Source organism: Copadichromis virginalis, linkage group LG4, assembly GCF_057382275.1.
Source record: "Copadichromis virginalis isolate Kocher_CV1m ecotype Utaka linkage group LG4, C_Virginalis_male_GT1.1, whole genome shotgun sequence".
Lineage (NCBI taxonomy): Eukaryota > Metazoa > Chordata > Actinopteri > Cichliformes > Cichlidae > Copadichromis > Copadichromis virginalis.
The window spans coordinates 22047403-22062211 of NC_140621.1; the positions used below are offsets into that span (position 1 = coordinate 22047403).

Here is a 14809-nt window from a genome sequence, read left to right on the forward strand (position 1 = left end):
GACCGAGGCCCTGTACAGGCTCTCGGTAAATGCATTGAGGAAATTAATGACTGGTTGTGCCACAATTTTCTCCAGCTAAACAAAAACAAAACTGAGGTAATAGTCTTTGGCGCCAAAGAAAAACGATTACAGGTCACCAGAGAACTTCAATCTATACACCTAAAAACCACAAACCAGGCGAGAAATTTGGGTGTAGTGATGGATGCAGACCTAAACTTAGAAAAACACATTAAGACAATAACAAAGTCAGCTTACTATCACCTCAAGAATATTTCAAGGATAAAAGATCTGATGTCTCAACAGGACCTGGAAAAACTAGTCCATGCATTCATCTTTAGTAGGCTTGATTACTGTAACAGCATCTTTACAGGTCTACCTAAAAAATCAGTCAGACAACTACAGCTCATTCAGAACTCTGCTGCTCGAGTCCTCACTAAGACCAAAAAAGTGGACCACATCAGTCCAGCTCTGAGGTCTTTACACTGGCTGCCTGTCCGTCAGAGGATAGACTTTAAAGTTCTGATGCTGGTCTATAAAGCTCTGAATGGTTTAGGACCAAAATACATCAGTGACCTCCTGACCCAGTATGAACCTTCCAGATCCCTCAGGTCATCTGGATCCGGTCTTTTATCAGTTCCCAGAGTCAGAACCAGACACGGAGAAGCTGCATTCAGCTTTTATGCTCCTTATATCTGGAACAAACTCCCAGAAAGCCTCAGATCAGCTGAAACACTCAGTTTATTTAAATCCAGGTTGAAGACTCACCTATTCTCAGCTGCATTTGAATAAAGCACCAAATCCACACTTTTAAGCTTAAATTTCAAAACTTACATTTAACTACTGATTTTATCTATTGTTCTGATTTTATCTGTTTTGATTTTATATACTGTTGTTTGTTTGTTAATTAGTTTGTTTGTTTGCTTGTTTTAATCAATTTTAAATCATGCTTTTTATTTGTTTTTGTTTCTAATGTCTCTGTAAAGCACTTTGAATCACCTTGTTGTTGAATTGTGCTATACAAATAAACTTGCCTTGCCTTCAACACATCTGTGAATCATTCAGAAAAATGGAAGAAAATGTTGATGAAAGACTGATATTTATTCTGGTTCTTTAAAAAAAGATGATTTTCCTTTAAAAAAGAAAAGAAAACAAACAAAAATAACAACAACAAAAAAACAATGCCCCTAAGAGTAAGAGTAATGGGGGTTACAGCCAATTCAGGGACTTATATCAAAGACTTTAAGCATTGAAAATGTATTCACAGAATTAAAATAACATCTGGTTATAATATTATGAGTAAGGGTGTACAACTGTTTTTAATTTTTATTACTTATATTTTAAAAACTGAACTTGAACAAAAATGACTGGACATGGCATTTCAGGATATTGCATTGCATTAAAAACCCAAACAAAAGTATAGTTGATTTCTAAGGTAAATTGGGGATTCAGATTGTAAGACACGCTTTTAGAAATAATGTGATAATATATTTTCATACAAAATACACTCAGTTCTTTTGTGGGGACTCAAATGGCACAGGATACTTGGAAAGACCTGCAACAACAACAATGGCTGTTAGGTGTGACAGAGGTGCACCTTAGACAAACTCAAATTCTGTCAACAGCACACTATGTTGTCAAAATATCACAACAGAGTCCACTGATACTACTACCAAAACTATGTTCATATAATAATATTCTTTGTGAAGAATAAACATAGATGACAGGTCAGAAAGATTGTAGGGAACAAGAAAGCAACAATTAAAAGAGCATGACAAGAAGTGTGAATGTGTCCTTGGAAAAAAACCCCAGAAACTTTAAGTTTTACAAATAAATTTATGACTAGTTGTGTTTTTCATACACAAATCCATCTTATCCTAATTCAGATATTGTTTTTAAGAAAACGCACCCTCTGCTGTGGCTCTAATGTATGAAAACCTGTCAAAAACACATATTTGTGTGTGAAAGGTTGAGATGAAAAACTATTATCTCATAATAAAAATCTTAAATCAATGATCTGGATGACTTGTTACCTTTAAATATTTGTAGGTAAATACAATCACAGTTTTAATTGTAATTTTAGATAAAATACATTGATGTTCCTTTTAATTACAGGGGAATTACGCGTTAGTTGTGGGCTGTATTATAAAGTGTTGCCATGTTTTTACCTTCTGTGATAAGTAGACTGATTTTACATGTACTGAAATGTGCTATATAATTGTCATTGTCATCTGAATGAACCATAACTAAACTCATGAAATAAAAGCATTAAAGTAGATCAAAACAATGTATGTAGAGTGATGTGAATCTCTTTCAGTTTTTCCTCCAACTTCTCTGCTAGCCTCAAGATTTAAAACATTAAAAGAGACAAATGTCTTACAGAAATAAAAATCCAGAATCACTTATGACATTCACAAAATCAAAGTCAAATGTCACCAAAGACCAAATAAAAACAACTGAAAAGGATTGAGACCAAATCGGATGTTTTCTTTGTTTTAAACAGCACTTCCTCTGGTAAGACCTGTTTGTGTCCAGGCTTCTGCAGTTACTACCTGGTCAGCAACTCTGAAACATTAAAAAAAGAGAGCAAAGGTTTGACAATAAACAATAACCAATGAACATAATATAATTTCTACATTTTAAAAATCGTAATATTGCTTGTAAAACTCCTCACACTAAAGAATACTAATGGCTATAATTAGTTTAAATGTTGAATTGCAGATTCCCCTAAAATGGACTCATTGCAGCCTCTCAGCTGATCATCATACTTTGGCTTAAAATAATTGTTAACATTGTTAAGAGCAAAAATTCTTTATTTTTTGTAAAATTTTTAATATTTAATGTAATACCATTGATAACATATTAGGAGTTACCCAGTAAGGGACACTTCATCATCTGGAGTGCCTGGAAGTTCATCATAACGTTTCTTCACCATATCAAGCTCTGTTGAAACATCTGAAAAACAAATTTGAATTTTTATGAATCAGTAATTTATAAGTTAATTTGAAAAACAGATAAATAGTTACACAGACGAAGTTATCAGGTGCAAGATTGCAAAGATAAAGAGAAAAGGACGGAAGCATTATCAAGCACTTGGAACCAATGTAATTACAGCAAACTGTCCTGTTTACCTGGGAGTGAGCTCCCATCAGTCTTGAATGAAAGTTCAAAGGATTCCTTCATAGTAGTCTCCAGAATCTCAAGGATGTCTCTCTAATTTAAAAAAAAAAAATTGTATTCACTTATCACAGATCAAATATTGTATTAAAGTCATATTAAATTACATTTAGAAATTTCTCAGACTTCATTTAAAACATAAATGGAAACATACATTTTTGTATAAGTCTATTCCAGTTAAACACAGAAAAAGCCTTCAGGTGAGCTATAACAAAATATGGTCATAATACTTCTTCATAAAACAGGACAAACCCTTAAACTGCGTAACTTCTCCAACATGGTATTTTTTGCCTGCTCAAACATGTCCTTTTTTGAGTGCACATGGTTCTTAATAGTCTCCCTCATGTTGTACAGCTGGCCTTCTCCTCTAAATTCTGCAGCCTCTACAATAAGACAGAAAACTCCAATTAGATTCCTCTTGCTGAATAATGATAAATATAAATATGTGTTTTAGTGCCAAGTTGTGAATAATATTATCTCTTACTCTTGTAGCCTTCTTCCATAATGTTCTCAATTGTCTCTGTCAGACTGCTGTAGACTTTTTTCTTCTGTTCCCGGATCATTCTGTTCAGTTTTGCCTTAATTTTTTCTTCCTTAGACACAAAACATGAAATACAGATGAACGTCGTTTTAAATTACATCAAGCTATAAAACTAATTTTTCATTTTTTCCTTTTACTGTACTTTACTGTTTGAATTGATGTATAGGAAAGTTTCATCTCTTACCTCTGTCTTGAGAAATCTGAGCTGCAGTTCAGTATTTTTGTACTTTTCAATCAGAGAATCAGTGTTAAGAGAAAAAGTCTTGATGACTCCGTTGAATGCTCCACATTCTGAGTCATTTCTAAAACATGTAAACATTGTGGTTATTAATGGCAGAGTTGGCAAGTTTATATTTGAAAATTGTGATATGTTATAAATTACATATCTTGAATAATATTATGTGACTGTTTAGAACTTGTCTTTTCTTACGGGAAGGTCTTTCTGAATTCTTCATCAATGCTGTCAGTCAGACATGAAGCCAACTTCATGTTAAGGTTAATTAGGGTCCCATTCTTTGGTTTGTGGACGCCACCATTCTCAACAACACACTTCAGTACCCTGCAAAAACCACCACCCTTCTTTCCCTAAAACAAAAAAGAAAACGGAATTATTTAAATACATACTCCTGTAAAACCTGTTGTTTTGTTACACCTAGATTTAAAATACATACGTGATACAAGAAGTTCTTGAGTTTTTCTCCGTATGAACGTTTGGATTTCTCAACGCCATCATCAAGATATTTTTCAAAGGCCGTAATGGTCTCTTCCATTTCTTTGTTGATATTTGCTAGTTGAAGGATCATGTGTCTCTCAAGTTCTGAACACACCTCACCTTTTTTATCATCCTGAAAAATATTTGAAGGAATAAAACCATAAACAAAATACTTATTATTATTTCTTCTCTATAAACTCCACTTGGCTTTAAGTCACTCTACTGTAAGTAAAACAGAACGGCAAAAATACAATCAATTGATCACTTAGTAACCTATAAATTAATACATAAAAAACACAATAAGAAACACAAAGACATTTGATAAATCCCAACATGTAAGAGAATGTTGTTGTGTATCTTTTACTTGAACTTACCACTCCTCCGGAGTTGGCTCCTTGAATCAAAGCAAGAATCCCATAAGCTCCACTCACATAGTTTACTATCTCAGAGTGACAGTCATTGAGATCTTGCAAAAATCCCTGAAGTTTGGGTATTTCTGTTAAGAAGAAATTTCAGTGCCACAGTTTGAAATTACGTACTATAATTCAAATTAAATAATTCTTCTTTCAGTCAGAGCAAACTAAAACAACATGTGCATCAAGACTTCACCTACCAGTCTCTTCTGGACTTAGATGCTTCCCTTTTAGGAACTCTTTGGAGCTCACTGTGAACACTTTGAAACTGTCGTCAGTGAAGTGTTTCTGCGGAAAAATGATTTAATTTTAAAGCATCTTTGCAACTGTGGAGAGTCTGTATTATTTTCTATCAGCCTATAAAACTCACCTTAATCTTGCTTCGCTTGTTGAATTCTTTCCTTACTCCATCCTTGGCTTGCAGGTTTCTCATTACTATTCGATCATGGATATGAGCTCGTGAACTACAAGAAATGAGCATATCTGTACTGTTACCGTCATCACTATTATCATCACCATCACCATCATTAATTTGGGGCAGGCTGGGCGGTTTTGATTTATTCTTGGCCTTTAGGTGAAAATGTGGGAACCAAGCAGAGCTTTGCCTGACTTTTGCACACCTGTAACTCTTTGTTAACACATAGATTGTATTTAAAGACTGGCTGTGGCAATGTTTCTCTGCCTGATGGTGCTGGTACTCCAGTTTGTTGCCTTCTATTTTTAAATGTCTGGTCTGGTTAATATCCTCTCATACTTGCTAACTTGGGTTGTCAGAGCCTCACACCAAAATACTTACCTGTTCACTACAGTCTCCGTCTTTTTTCCTTCCAGCCAGTCATTGAGTACTCTCTCCCAAACCACCACCTTAGGGTGGTGCTCTCCACTAATTCACCAGTTCATTGTATACATTTGTTTCATTAGAAATAAACCTATTGAGCTTCAGTTGTCTGCTTTGCGGGTCCAGTCATTTATGATTATATGGCTTTATTTGCTTAATGTATTTATTTTGACTGTTTAAAAAACAAACTCGCAAATATGGGAGTTTGCATGGAAAATGTACTTACAGATCATCTGAATCATCAAGAAGATCAGACTTGGTGCAGATAAAGTGAATTTGCTGACATTCGCCACCATTTCCAATCAGACTACTGACACTTTCCAGGATCCCCCAGGCTGCTTTCTCTGATGCTGCTCGATTAATGTCAGTCACAATCCACACAGTAGAACAATCTCCAACTATCTGAAAGGAGAATAACATGTCTCAGTGCTTCATTGAAAGATGACTGTTTACAGACAACACAGTATAAGCAAAGAGCAGTAAATGTGAATTACCCCTTTCCACATCTGATCTCTGCTCTTGTTACAGTCGTCATTTCCAGGAAGGTCCACAAGTGTGACATGCTGGAGAAGAGACTTGTTTGGCACCCTGACAGTCACACACTTCACTAGTGGCCAAAACCACTTTTTTCCTTCATTGCCTTCTCCTTGTTTTGAATCACTTCTTGTGTACTTGACACATTTTGCAGAAAGTTCATTAGCCTGCAATAAATAATAAAAGCAGTGCAGTTTAATTTTAATCCTACAGTTTAAGTGCTTTACAAAAACCATTAAAAAGTCTGCGACATAAAAAAAAACAACTTAAAGAAATTGGATCACTAAAAAAATATATTTTTTTTAAATTATTTTATTTTTTGCTTTTATATTAAACACAGCATGCTTATACAGATTCAACTGAGGACAATTACTACATTTAGCATTTGTGAACTTATAAGGAAAAAAGAAAAAGGAGAAAAAAAGAGGAAGAAAAAATTATAACAACATTAACTAAATAAAGAGTAAAATAAAATAAGAAAATTCGCGCAGAGCGTGAGGCATGAATTATGATCAGTTAATTAAGAATTCTAGAAATGGCTACCAAATCGTACAAAAACTCGCCAGTTTCCCCTTTCTATCAAATATTATCTGTTCCACCCTGGCCACAGACACCATCTCATTAAACCACCTTTTAAAACACGGGGCCGAAGAAGACCGCCACTGTAAAAGAATAAGTTTCTTTGCAGCCAGCATACCCATTGTAATTATCTGTTTTTGTGAAAAGGAAAAACAGATTCGATTGATGCAAATGATCCAATTATAGCCAGTGTACCACAAGTGGTACTTTTTTCCTAAATTGGTTTGAAAACCACGTAAAAATCTGGCTCCAAAAAGCTTTAAAGACAGGGAAATGCCAAAATAGATGTGCAAGGGAACCTTCGTCAATTTTCGATTTAAATGATCAGATTGTGTCATGTACAAGCTTCCCCTTGCGTTATATTGGATCAAGACTGAGGAGAAATTCAGGTCATGTGAAACCCTTTTTAAAACAATCAACCATTTGATAGTTTTGAGTAAGTCTCTAATTATCATTCGACAGACAGAAATAAAGAAAGAAAAAAACTGTTTTTGGTGTTTTGTGTTTTTTGGACTTTTGGATCTATGCTGCATTTTGTTTTCAGAAGTGAGATGTGTTTCCAATTCGTAATCTTTTGTTAATTTGGTCAGTTCCCTTTTGTGTCCAAGATGTCCTAGTTTCACCTGTGTCCCCTTCCCAGCATCCCCAGTGTGTAGACTATCATGGCTGTCTGTTATAGTAGCAATATGAGTTTGTCTTACTGATTCACATCTCAAAATCTTTCGCCTGGATTGGAGAAATTCTGGAATTTCTTTGAAATATTTGTTCTCCATGAGGTTTTCAGAGGACTTCTCTTTCCATTCTTCTCCATAAAGTGCTGACAGCTTTTCAACAGCATCACGATAATCATCATCGCCTTCCTTGTCCTGATCTTCATTATTGTCAAGAAACTGACGAAATGACCACAACTCATCTTTCCACTCCTACAAAAATAGATGACAAGCCATTTATTGGAGGCATGTACCCAGCCTTAAGCTCCAAGAACTGCACTATAACAAATGATTTAGTTTTAAGTACAAATCAAACTTTGAGAATTCATTTTACCTCCTTTGTGATGAACTCAATTTCTGCTTCATACTTTGTGCTACGTGTGTTAGCTTCCACTTTAATCATGACTGAGGTGCAGGCATTGATGCTTCCTGAGGGTAAAAGATTCTTCTCTTTGATGATGGCATTTATCAAAGAGCTCTTTCCAGCCCCAGTTTTACCAAAGACACCAACCAGCTCCCTCTTGTCTGTCTCCAAATCACTGATCTTTTTCCTGTTGAACAATATTTTAAATATGGGTTAATTGATTCAGTCATGAAAACATTTTTAAACATGCTTCAAAAGGTTTAAAAGAGAGTTATATTATTTTTAATAGTAATGACTACTAGGCATTTCAGTTTTATAGACTCGCTCCACTAATTGTTTACTGTATGTTGTTTTGATCTACACCTTCTTTTTTGTGTCAGCTAAAGTGAAAATGTTTCCTTCAAGAGTTGGTAGATACCGGGAACAGGAAAAAAAATGTAGCTAAGTCACCAAAACTTCCTAAAAATATCAGTCTTTGTTGGTCTTAAATTGGAAAGTTTTAGTTTACTACCGAATCATTCCGTCATCTATAATTGTGCGGCTGTAAGTCAAAAGTATGATGTAAAAATAACTAAACAAAGTCAAAGGACCTTGCAAAGAAAAGCGTCTGGACTTCTTTAAGTTGCTTGAAGACGTTTCACCTCTCATCCGAGAAGCTTCTCCACTTCTCGGATGAGAGGTGAAACGTCTTCAAGCAACTTAAAGAAGTCCAGACGCTTTTCTTTGCAAGCTCCTTTGACTACGATGACCTGGATGACTGAGAACCTTCACAGACAACTAAACAAAGAACCAACACGTCAAACAGACTGACACAAGAAACTAATTGGTGACTATTGAACCAAAAGGGTTCATGTTCAGGCAGCATGATGGCATGATGACACTGTTGTCTCACACCACCATCTGGTTGGGGGCATTTTTGTTTTGAGTTTACGTGTTCTCTCTGTGTTTGCCTCGGTTCTCTCCAGGTACTCTGGCTTTCTCCAACAGTCCAAAGACGTGCAGTTAGTGCATTTAGGTTAATTCATCTCCGTGTGACTAAATTACACATAACTAGCAGCTTCTGAGGATGTTTTACAGATATTTTCTGCATTTTTGCTTTCTTTAAAAACAAACTCTGTGATTTGTTAGTGAAACTGTCACGCAATCAGGAGTGGAACCAGGCCCATACATTACAAAATATGAAAAAAATTAATACTCACTTCAAGAAAGCACTGAGTTTGTCTTGGTCATTTAGTCTGGCATGTACAAATGTCATGATGCTTTTCACATCAGACAGTATGATTGATTCTGTGGACAAAAAAGTAAAAAACTATTTAGAAGGAATTATAGACTAGAATAACCAGAAAATGTAAAATCTCATGTTAAAAAAACAAACCTGTGTGAATTAGAGTATATCAGGATCATAATATGACCACTTACCAATCATACTTAGTATACCATGCATCATGTGAGTGTTACATTTTGACAACAGGCCAAAGAAAAAGTAATTTCTAGCATCAAAGATGAAACTGGCATGTTGGGAAAATTGTGCTGCACAGAGGTTTAACCCTATAGTGGCTTAAACTGTGACACTGTTTAGTAAGAAACATAAATACCTTCAAATCCTGGCATAGACTGACACTGTCGCTTAGCTGGTGACTGCAACCTGCTGGCATCACTTTGAAGGTCTGATTTTCTCTTTCCTGATTGGATAAAAACAACAAAAAATAATAAGAAAAGAAAAACGTCTTTCTCTCAGTAAATCTATTCTTAGTAAAGTTATGTAGATTGCAAAAAATATTGGTGCCTTTAAAACACAGAATAATATGAGATGCAATAAATACGATGCATGTGTCTCACCTGTATCACTTGTGGATGGCAAGACCTGAGGATGAATATGAGTTATACAGGAAATTATTACTATTTGCATTGGCATTGCTCTTTAACAGCATTTAAAGGACACTAATGTACAAGTTCTCCATGTTTTCAACTAGCAGACTGATGAAGAGTACATTACGCCCTCCCATTACCCTCTTCTTATGCTATGAGACAATTCTTTTACATAATTAAGTTTTGGTGGCAGATTTCTGTTCTCGTGTATTAATCACATGTTTAATCATATCACATTAGTAATAGTAATATCACTTTAGTATAGCAAGAGCACTCCTGTCACTTAGTTGTATGCATGTGCACTAGAAATGAGCCCTGTGCTCTACACACACACACTGACACAGTGGGGCCATTGTTAGTTCATGGGAGACGTTAAACAGATAGTGAGACTCCCTCTCCTTTTCAGGGATGTAAATCTTTAGGTGACGGTTAAGCAGAAAGCAAGGTTATAATTCTCTCTGAGAGGGAGAGGGTTTTAAGCATGAGGCTGATGGTATAGCCTCCCCGTGAGAGGGGCCAACATGTAAGAGTTTGTGGAGTGTCTTTGTCTGTCTCTGGGTATATAAGATGTAAGGGCGGTGGCCACGATTCAGAGATGATCCTAGTGGTTTGGCTGGGATGCTTCTATCCACATTGCAATGTGTTTATTACACCCTTTTCAAAACGCTCAATGGGTGTGTTGCAGGTTATTGTCAAAATTTCCACAACAAAGTCCCAGTCATGAAGACCTACAGAGACGGTTAGCGAACCCCTAGCTAGGGCAAAATGTATATTTCCCAACCCAACCTATGAATTAGGTTTTTAGATTCAGTCATTTATTGGTTTCTGTAGAGAGTGGTCAGTTTCTATAGACCAGAGGATGGAGCTTTACTTTGTCTCAGGTAGTTGGCCTAAATGTCTGAAATTCAGTATAACCCTTACCTGAACCACATCAGCTGCTTCTTCATGCTCCTGTTCACACTGCAGATAAAAGTGCAAAGCAGTGTTTAATATTAACCTCTTAAACGTGTATTAAAATTGTATTTGTCATATGGACATTTAAGAACTTTTCCCTTCACATTTACTTACTTGAACAGAATTGACTGTTTCCCGATTTGAGTTTTCTTCTTCCTACAACAGTAAAATCAGTTCAAATCTATATTAGTTAAGAATTAATAAAATTACTCTACAAATAATTACTGCCAGTGAGACGCTGTCGAACACCAGTGGGTCATTTGGTGTTCCCTCTCCATGGTAGACTATCACTTCTTGTTCCAACGCAGAGTGGTATTTTTGTGTAGCTTATCTGTGTAGCCAGTCTAATTAAAAACGTATAGATAGCGTATTTCATAGTGTTATCTTCATGCACTCTGTGTATTCACTCACTAATTATAGTCACAGTATTCACTCACTGTGCCATCAGGGATTCGCTAGCTTAGCTTGGCCTGTAGCCAACTCACTAGCAGCATGGCCCTTTCACCTGTACCTCCTGCACTTTCTTGCTCATTGTGTCAGATTACTTTTGTTACTTTTGTGCTTAATTACTCCTTAGCCTCCTTTAGCAATAATGATACTATTTGTAGACTATTTGCAGCTCTGGAGGCCAGGATCACAGAATTGGAGACTCTGCTTCGCACTCTTAAACATCCCATAGCTAGCAAGGCCCCTTTAGCCCAGCAAAGCAGTGTTTAATATTAACCTCTTACTACTGTTTCTTGATTTCTTGATTTGTGTTTATTTCTTCCTAGCACAACAAAAACATTTCAGTTTTAGTAAAGAATTAACAAAAATGACACTACATATTATTACCGCCAGTACATTTTTAATATTCTGATAATTCTAACAACAGTTCACCTCCGAACACTCAAATAAAAATGTTGTTAAAAAAACGTAATTACCTTTAACAGCTTGAGGTTCTTCTTGAATTTCACTCTTGGTCCAGCTTTTGGGATCAAATTATCAATTTCTCGATCATCAAGGACACGCAGACTTTCTGCATCGATTTGTTCATCTGTAATTAAAAATAAAGTTGCAGAGATAAAGATTATTCTCAACTTGCTTTAGAAATTCTTGTTCAATGAGTGACAAAGCAATGGGCATAGTTATATGAGCTGTTTCACAGTTAACAGATCACATCAGGATCAATATCTGTACCGATCATGGATTCACGTTAATACTTTACCTTTAAATTTCTCCACCCACTCACTTAGCCCCCATTCAGCCAGTTTGTTTCTTACGAAATCATCCATGACAAGGAAGTGAAACTGTAAGATAAACTGTGATGTTTAACCAGACAGTACTGCTTTACAGGTTAGACATTTGTGATCAACTTCTCCTTTAATGCATATATAAATCAGAGACACTGATATCAAATTCAGATTAAAAGTTCAACAGTTCACCTTTTGTTAGAAGTAACGCAGGAAAAGGCTGCTGAGGGAGATAATAATGGATTGGATTTATATAGCGCTTTTCAAAGAACCCAAGGCGCTTTTCAATGCCACTATTCATTCACTCTCGCATTCACACACTGGTGGAGGCAAGCTACGGTTGTAGCCACAGCTGCCCTGGGGCAGACTGACAGAAGCGAGGCTGCCACAGGGTAAAGCAGAACTGAGAACAGAGAAGAGCAGGAAGAGGTGGTGTTTGTGCAGGCCAGATTGGAAGTGACTGAGAGAGGGGGGTAACAACCTCCCCAGACCAATATAATCCAATAGTAACGTAGTAACTCTATACTGAGTCCTTCAATTACTTGACATTGTAATCCAACACAGCACAAATAGAGAATAAATGTAGTTTGGAAAGGAAGGCACTTTTGTGCTATTTTAATCACATAATCATATGATTATGTGACAAAATAGCACAAAAGTGCTAAACTACATTTATTCTCTATTTGTGTTGTGTTGGATTACAATGTCAAGTAATTGAAGGACTCAGTATAGCGTTACTACCTTACTATTGGATTATATTGACACGACCCAAAGAAGTGCAACTTCCTGCCTGGATGTGCCAATCCTCTGCTCTCTCATTACTCTCAAGATCAGTATTAGAAATTTGCATTGTCTCGGAGTAGAATAATTAGTTAAGTATATTAAGTGATTATTATTATTTAATACATCCTTTGCTTTGCTCCTGCTAAATAGCTTTAATAAAATATTCTGCATTCAAAAAGTCTAAAGTAAAGATCACAGAAAAAGTGGTTGTATGCATGGGCGTGAATGGGGCAAGTTGTCTAAAGCCCAACTTAAGATGGGCAGCAACAGTACCTCAACTGAACATAATGTCACTGGAAACAGAATAATAAAATATTTCTGACAAAATACTTATAGACGGAGTCTGAGTTTGATAGAAAAATACACACAGTTTAAAAACCAAATATAAACAGTTCGGCTAATATGACACTTTTGGTTCAATCCTTTTTTTTCCCCTTCAGTTCTAAGACCTCCACCCATTTTGTGGATGAAAGAGTTATTTTAGCCACAGAACATCTGATATGATTTTCTTGGCTGTGCGGAACAATCAGTTTCAGCTTATACTGTTTATTCTTGTGCTCTGTGTGCAGCTGGGTTTGCTAGTTCACAGACTTTATAGAGCGCATTGGATCATGACAAGAGGAATGCAATGTACACTTTATCTCTTACACCCTAAACCTCCCCACCCCCAACTTCCTGGCGCATCCCACAGCCCTGGAGAATGTACGTTCCAAAATGTTTGCATTGGACTGCAGAACAATGTTGTAGTACTCATGTTTTTAGTAGATTTTCTGTTTCACAGTCAGTAGATCACATCCGTATCAATATCTTCAAATCTCTCCAGCCACTTACTTAGGCCCAGTTTTTTTTCTCCACAAAATCATCCATAAGCAAGAAACTAAAAGATAAACTGTAATATTTCATCAGACAGTACTGCTTGACAAATTAGACTTTGTAATCAACTGGTCCTTAAATTCATTGACTCTAATTCTATATTCAGATAAACTTTTATTGAATTCAAATTAAAAGTTTAAACTACTTACCTTTGGTTTAAAGTAATGCAGAAAAAGACAGTTGACAATAAAATAAATAAATGAACAAAAAGTTAAAAAAAAAAATAAAAACAAAATGCAGGGAGGCACACACTGGAACAGGGTGAAAAAAAAAATCTAGCAAAAAGCAAAAGTCCAAAAACAAACTGGGACTCGGTTTTGCAAAAAGTGTAGTTCACTGTTTGGCAAGTGAAAGTGGATCGCTACATATAATACAACGCTAAATCTAGACAGAGTAAAGTGGGTGTGCACGGAAAAGCAGAACTCAGAAAACAAAAAACAGGATAGGGAAGACGCAGAAGTGGTGTTGATGCATGTAGAAAGCGGTTTTGTTTGGTGACAAACAAATCGAATGGATTAAAGTTTACAGATTAAAAACAAAAGACAAGAAATAAAGAACACTGTGTTATATAAGTATTTAACACAAATTAGTGATAAAATCGCACAATTATGTCCCGTTTTCTAAGCTTCATTCCGTACTAACAAACAGAGGCGTCATAAGGATGAGAAAAGTGATAACATGAGCGCTAGAAAAATAGTAAACCGTCAATTACTTTTACTTTTGAAAATATTAACATATTACAATAAAGGGATGTTTGTTTCATAAGGTATTTGACCTTACCACTCCTCTCTTCTAGAATTAATGTCGTTTTGTCATTGCCAACAAATAATGAAATCTAGTCAGAGTCTGACATCGCCTCCCCTCCTTATTTCATGATTTGGTTCGGTCCAGTGCGCCAGGCTGAGCGCCAGAGCACTAACAGATCCGGTTCATAAGAGAGAGAGAGACAGATGGAAATAATAAGAAGATAACGAAGTCCATATGAAAGAAACTGCTCGAAATTCCTGGTATTTGTAATGTGTTGTATTGTGGCGGGGAAAGAAACAAAAACAAACAAAGCCAAACAAAGGAAAGCCAAACAATAATGGTTATAAAATAAAATAAAAACCCTGTAGGAGTAAGAAGCAGCTCTGGAAGAAGCATAAGCTTTTTTAATCCCACCCCCTTTCCACCACTACTAATAATCAACACGTTTTCTTCCTATTTATCCATCAGAAATTCTTCCTTACAATT

General features: G+C 36.0%; 2 protein-coding genes across 3 annotated transcripts in view; both read right to left on the reverse strand.

The window, feature by feature from the left end:
* LOC146711384 (nuclear GTPase SLIP-GC-like) overlaps window positions 1-12434 on the reverse strand; it is a 74815-nt gene extending 62381 nt beyond the window's left edge. The window contains exon 1 of the mRNA XM_085454223.1: window positions 12113-12434. The gene's annotated coding sequence lies outside the window, so the exon portion shown is untranslated. The remainder of the gene's footprint in view (window positions 1-12112) is intronic.
* LOC146711386 (nuclear GTPase SLIP-GC-like) lies at window positions 1080-14437 on the reverse strand. 2 transcript variants are annotated; one of them, XM_085454219.1, is made up of 23 exons: window positions 13726-14437; window positions 11896-11977; window positions 11612-11724; window positions 10803-10844; window positions 10656-10694; window positions 9705-9729; window positions 9461-9547; window positions 9065-9152; window positions 7836-8052; window positions 7493-7714; window positions 6173-6379; window positions 5905-6080; window positions 5211-5304; window positions 5041-5128; window positions 4802-4923; window positions 4387-4560; window positions 4146-4300; window positions 3900-4017; window positions 3659-3767; window positions 3427-3557; window positions 3129-3210; window positions 2871-2952; window positions 1080-2562 (listed from the first exon to the last, which is right to left on the reverse strand). In XM_085454219.1, exons 2-23 carry the CDS (start codon window positions 11960-11962, stop codon window positions 2493-2495), a joined length of 2508 nt encoding a protein of 835 aa, XP_085310345.1. In that variant the 5' UTR covers window positions 11963-11977; window positions 13726-14437; the 3' UTR covers window positions 1080-2492. The 2 variants fall into 2 exon arrangements, with proteins under 2 accessions (XP_085310345.1, XP_085310346.1); XM_085454220.1 differs by lacking the exon at window positions 13726-14437 and having other exon boundaries at window positions 2498-2562; window positions 2847-2952; window positions 11896-12120.
* Between the last annotated feature and the right edge of the window lie 372 nt (window positions 14438-14809).

What these genes read in the sequence shown, in the direction of transcription:
- LOC146711386 (XM_085454219.1), bottom strand. Translation starts at nt 11,962, where the DNA reads ATGGATGATTTCGTAAGAAACAAACTGGCTGAATGGGGGCTAAGTGAG. An exon ending in AGAAGTTACGCAGTTTAAGG is followed by an intron (nt 3,211 to 3,426) that starts GTTTGTCCTGTT and finishes TTTTTAAATTAG; the next exon opens with AGAGACATCCTTGAGATTCT. An exon ending in GATGAAGTGTCCCTTACTGG is followed by an intron (nt 2,563 to 2,870) that starts GTAACTCCTAAT and finishes TTAATGTTTCAG; the next exon opens with AGTTGCTGACCAGGTAGTAA.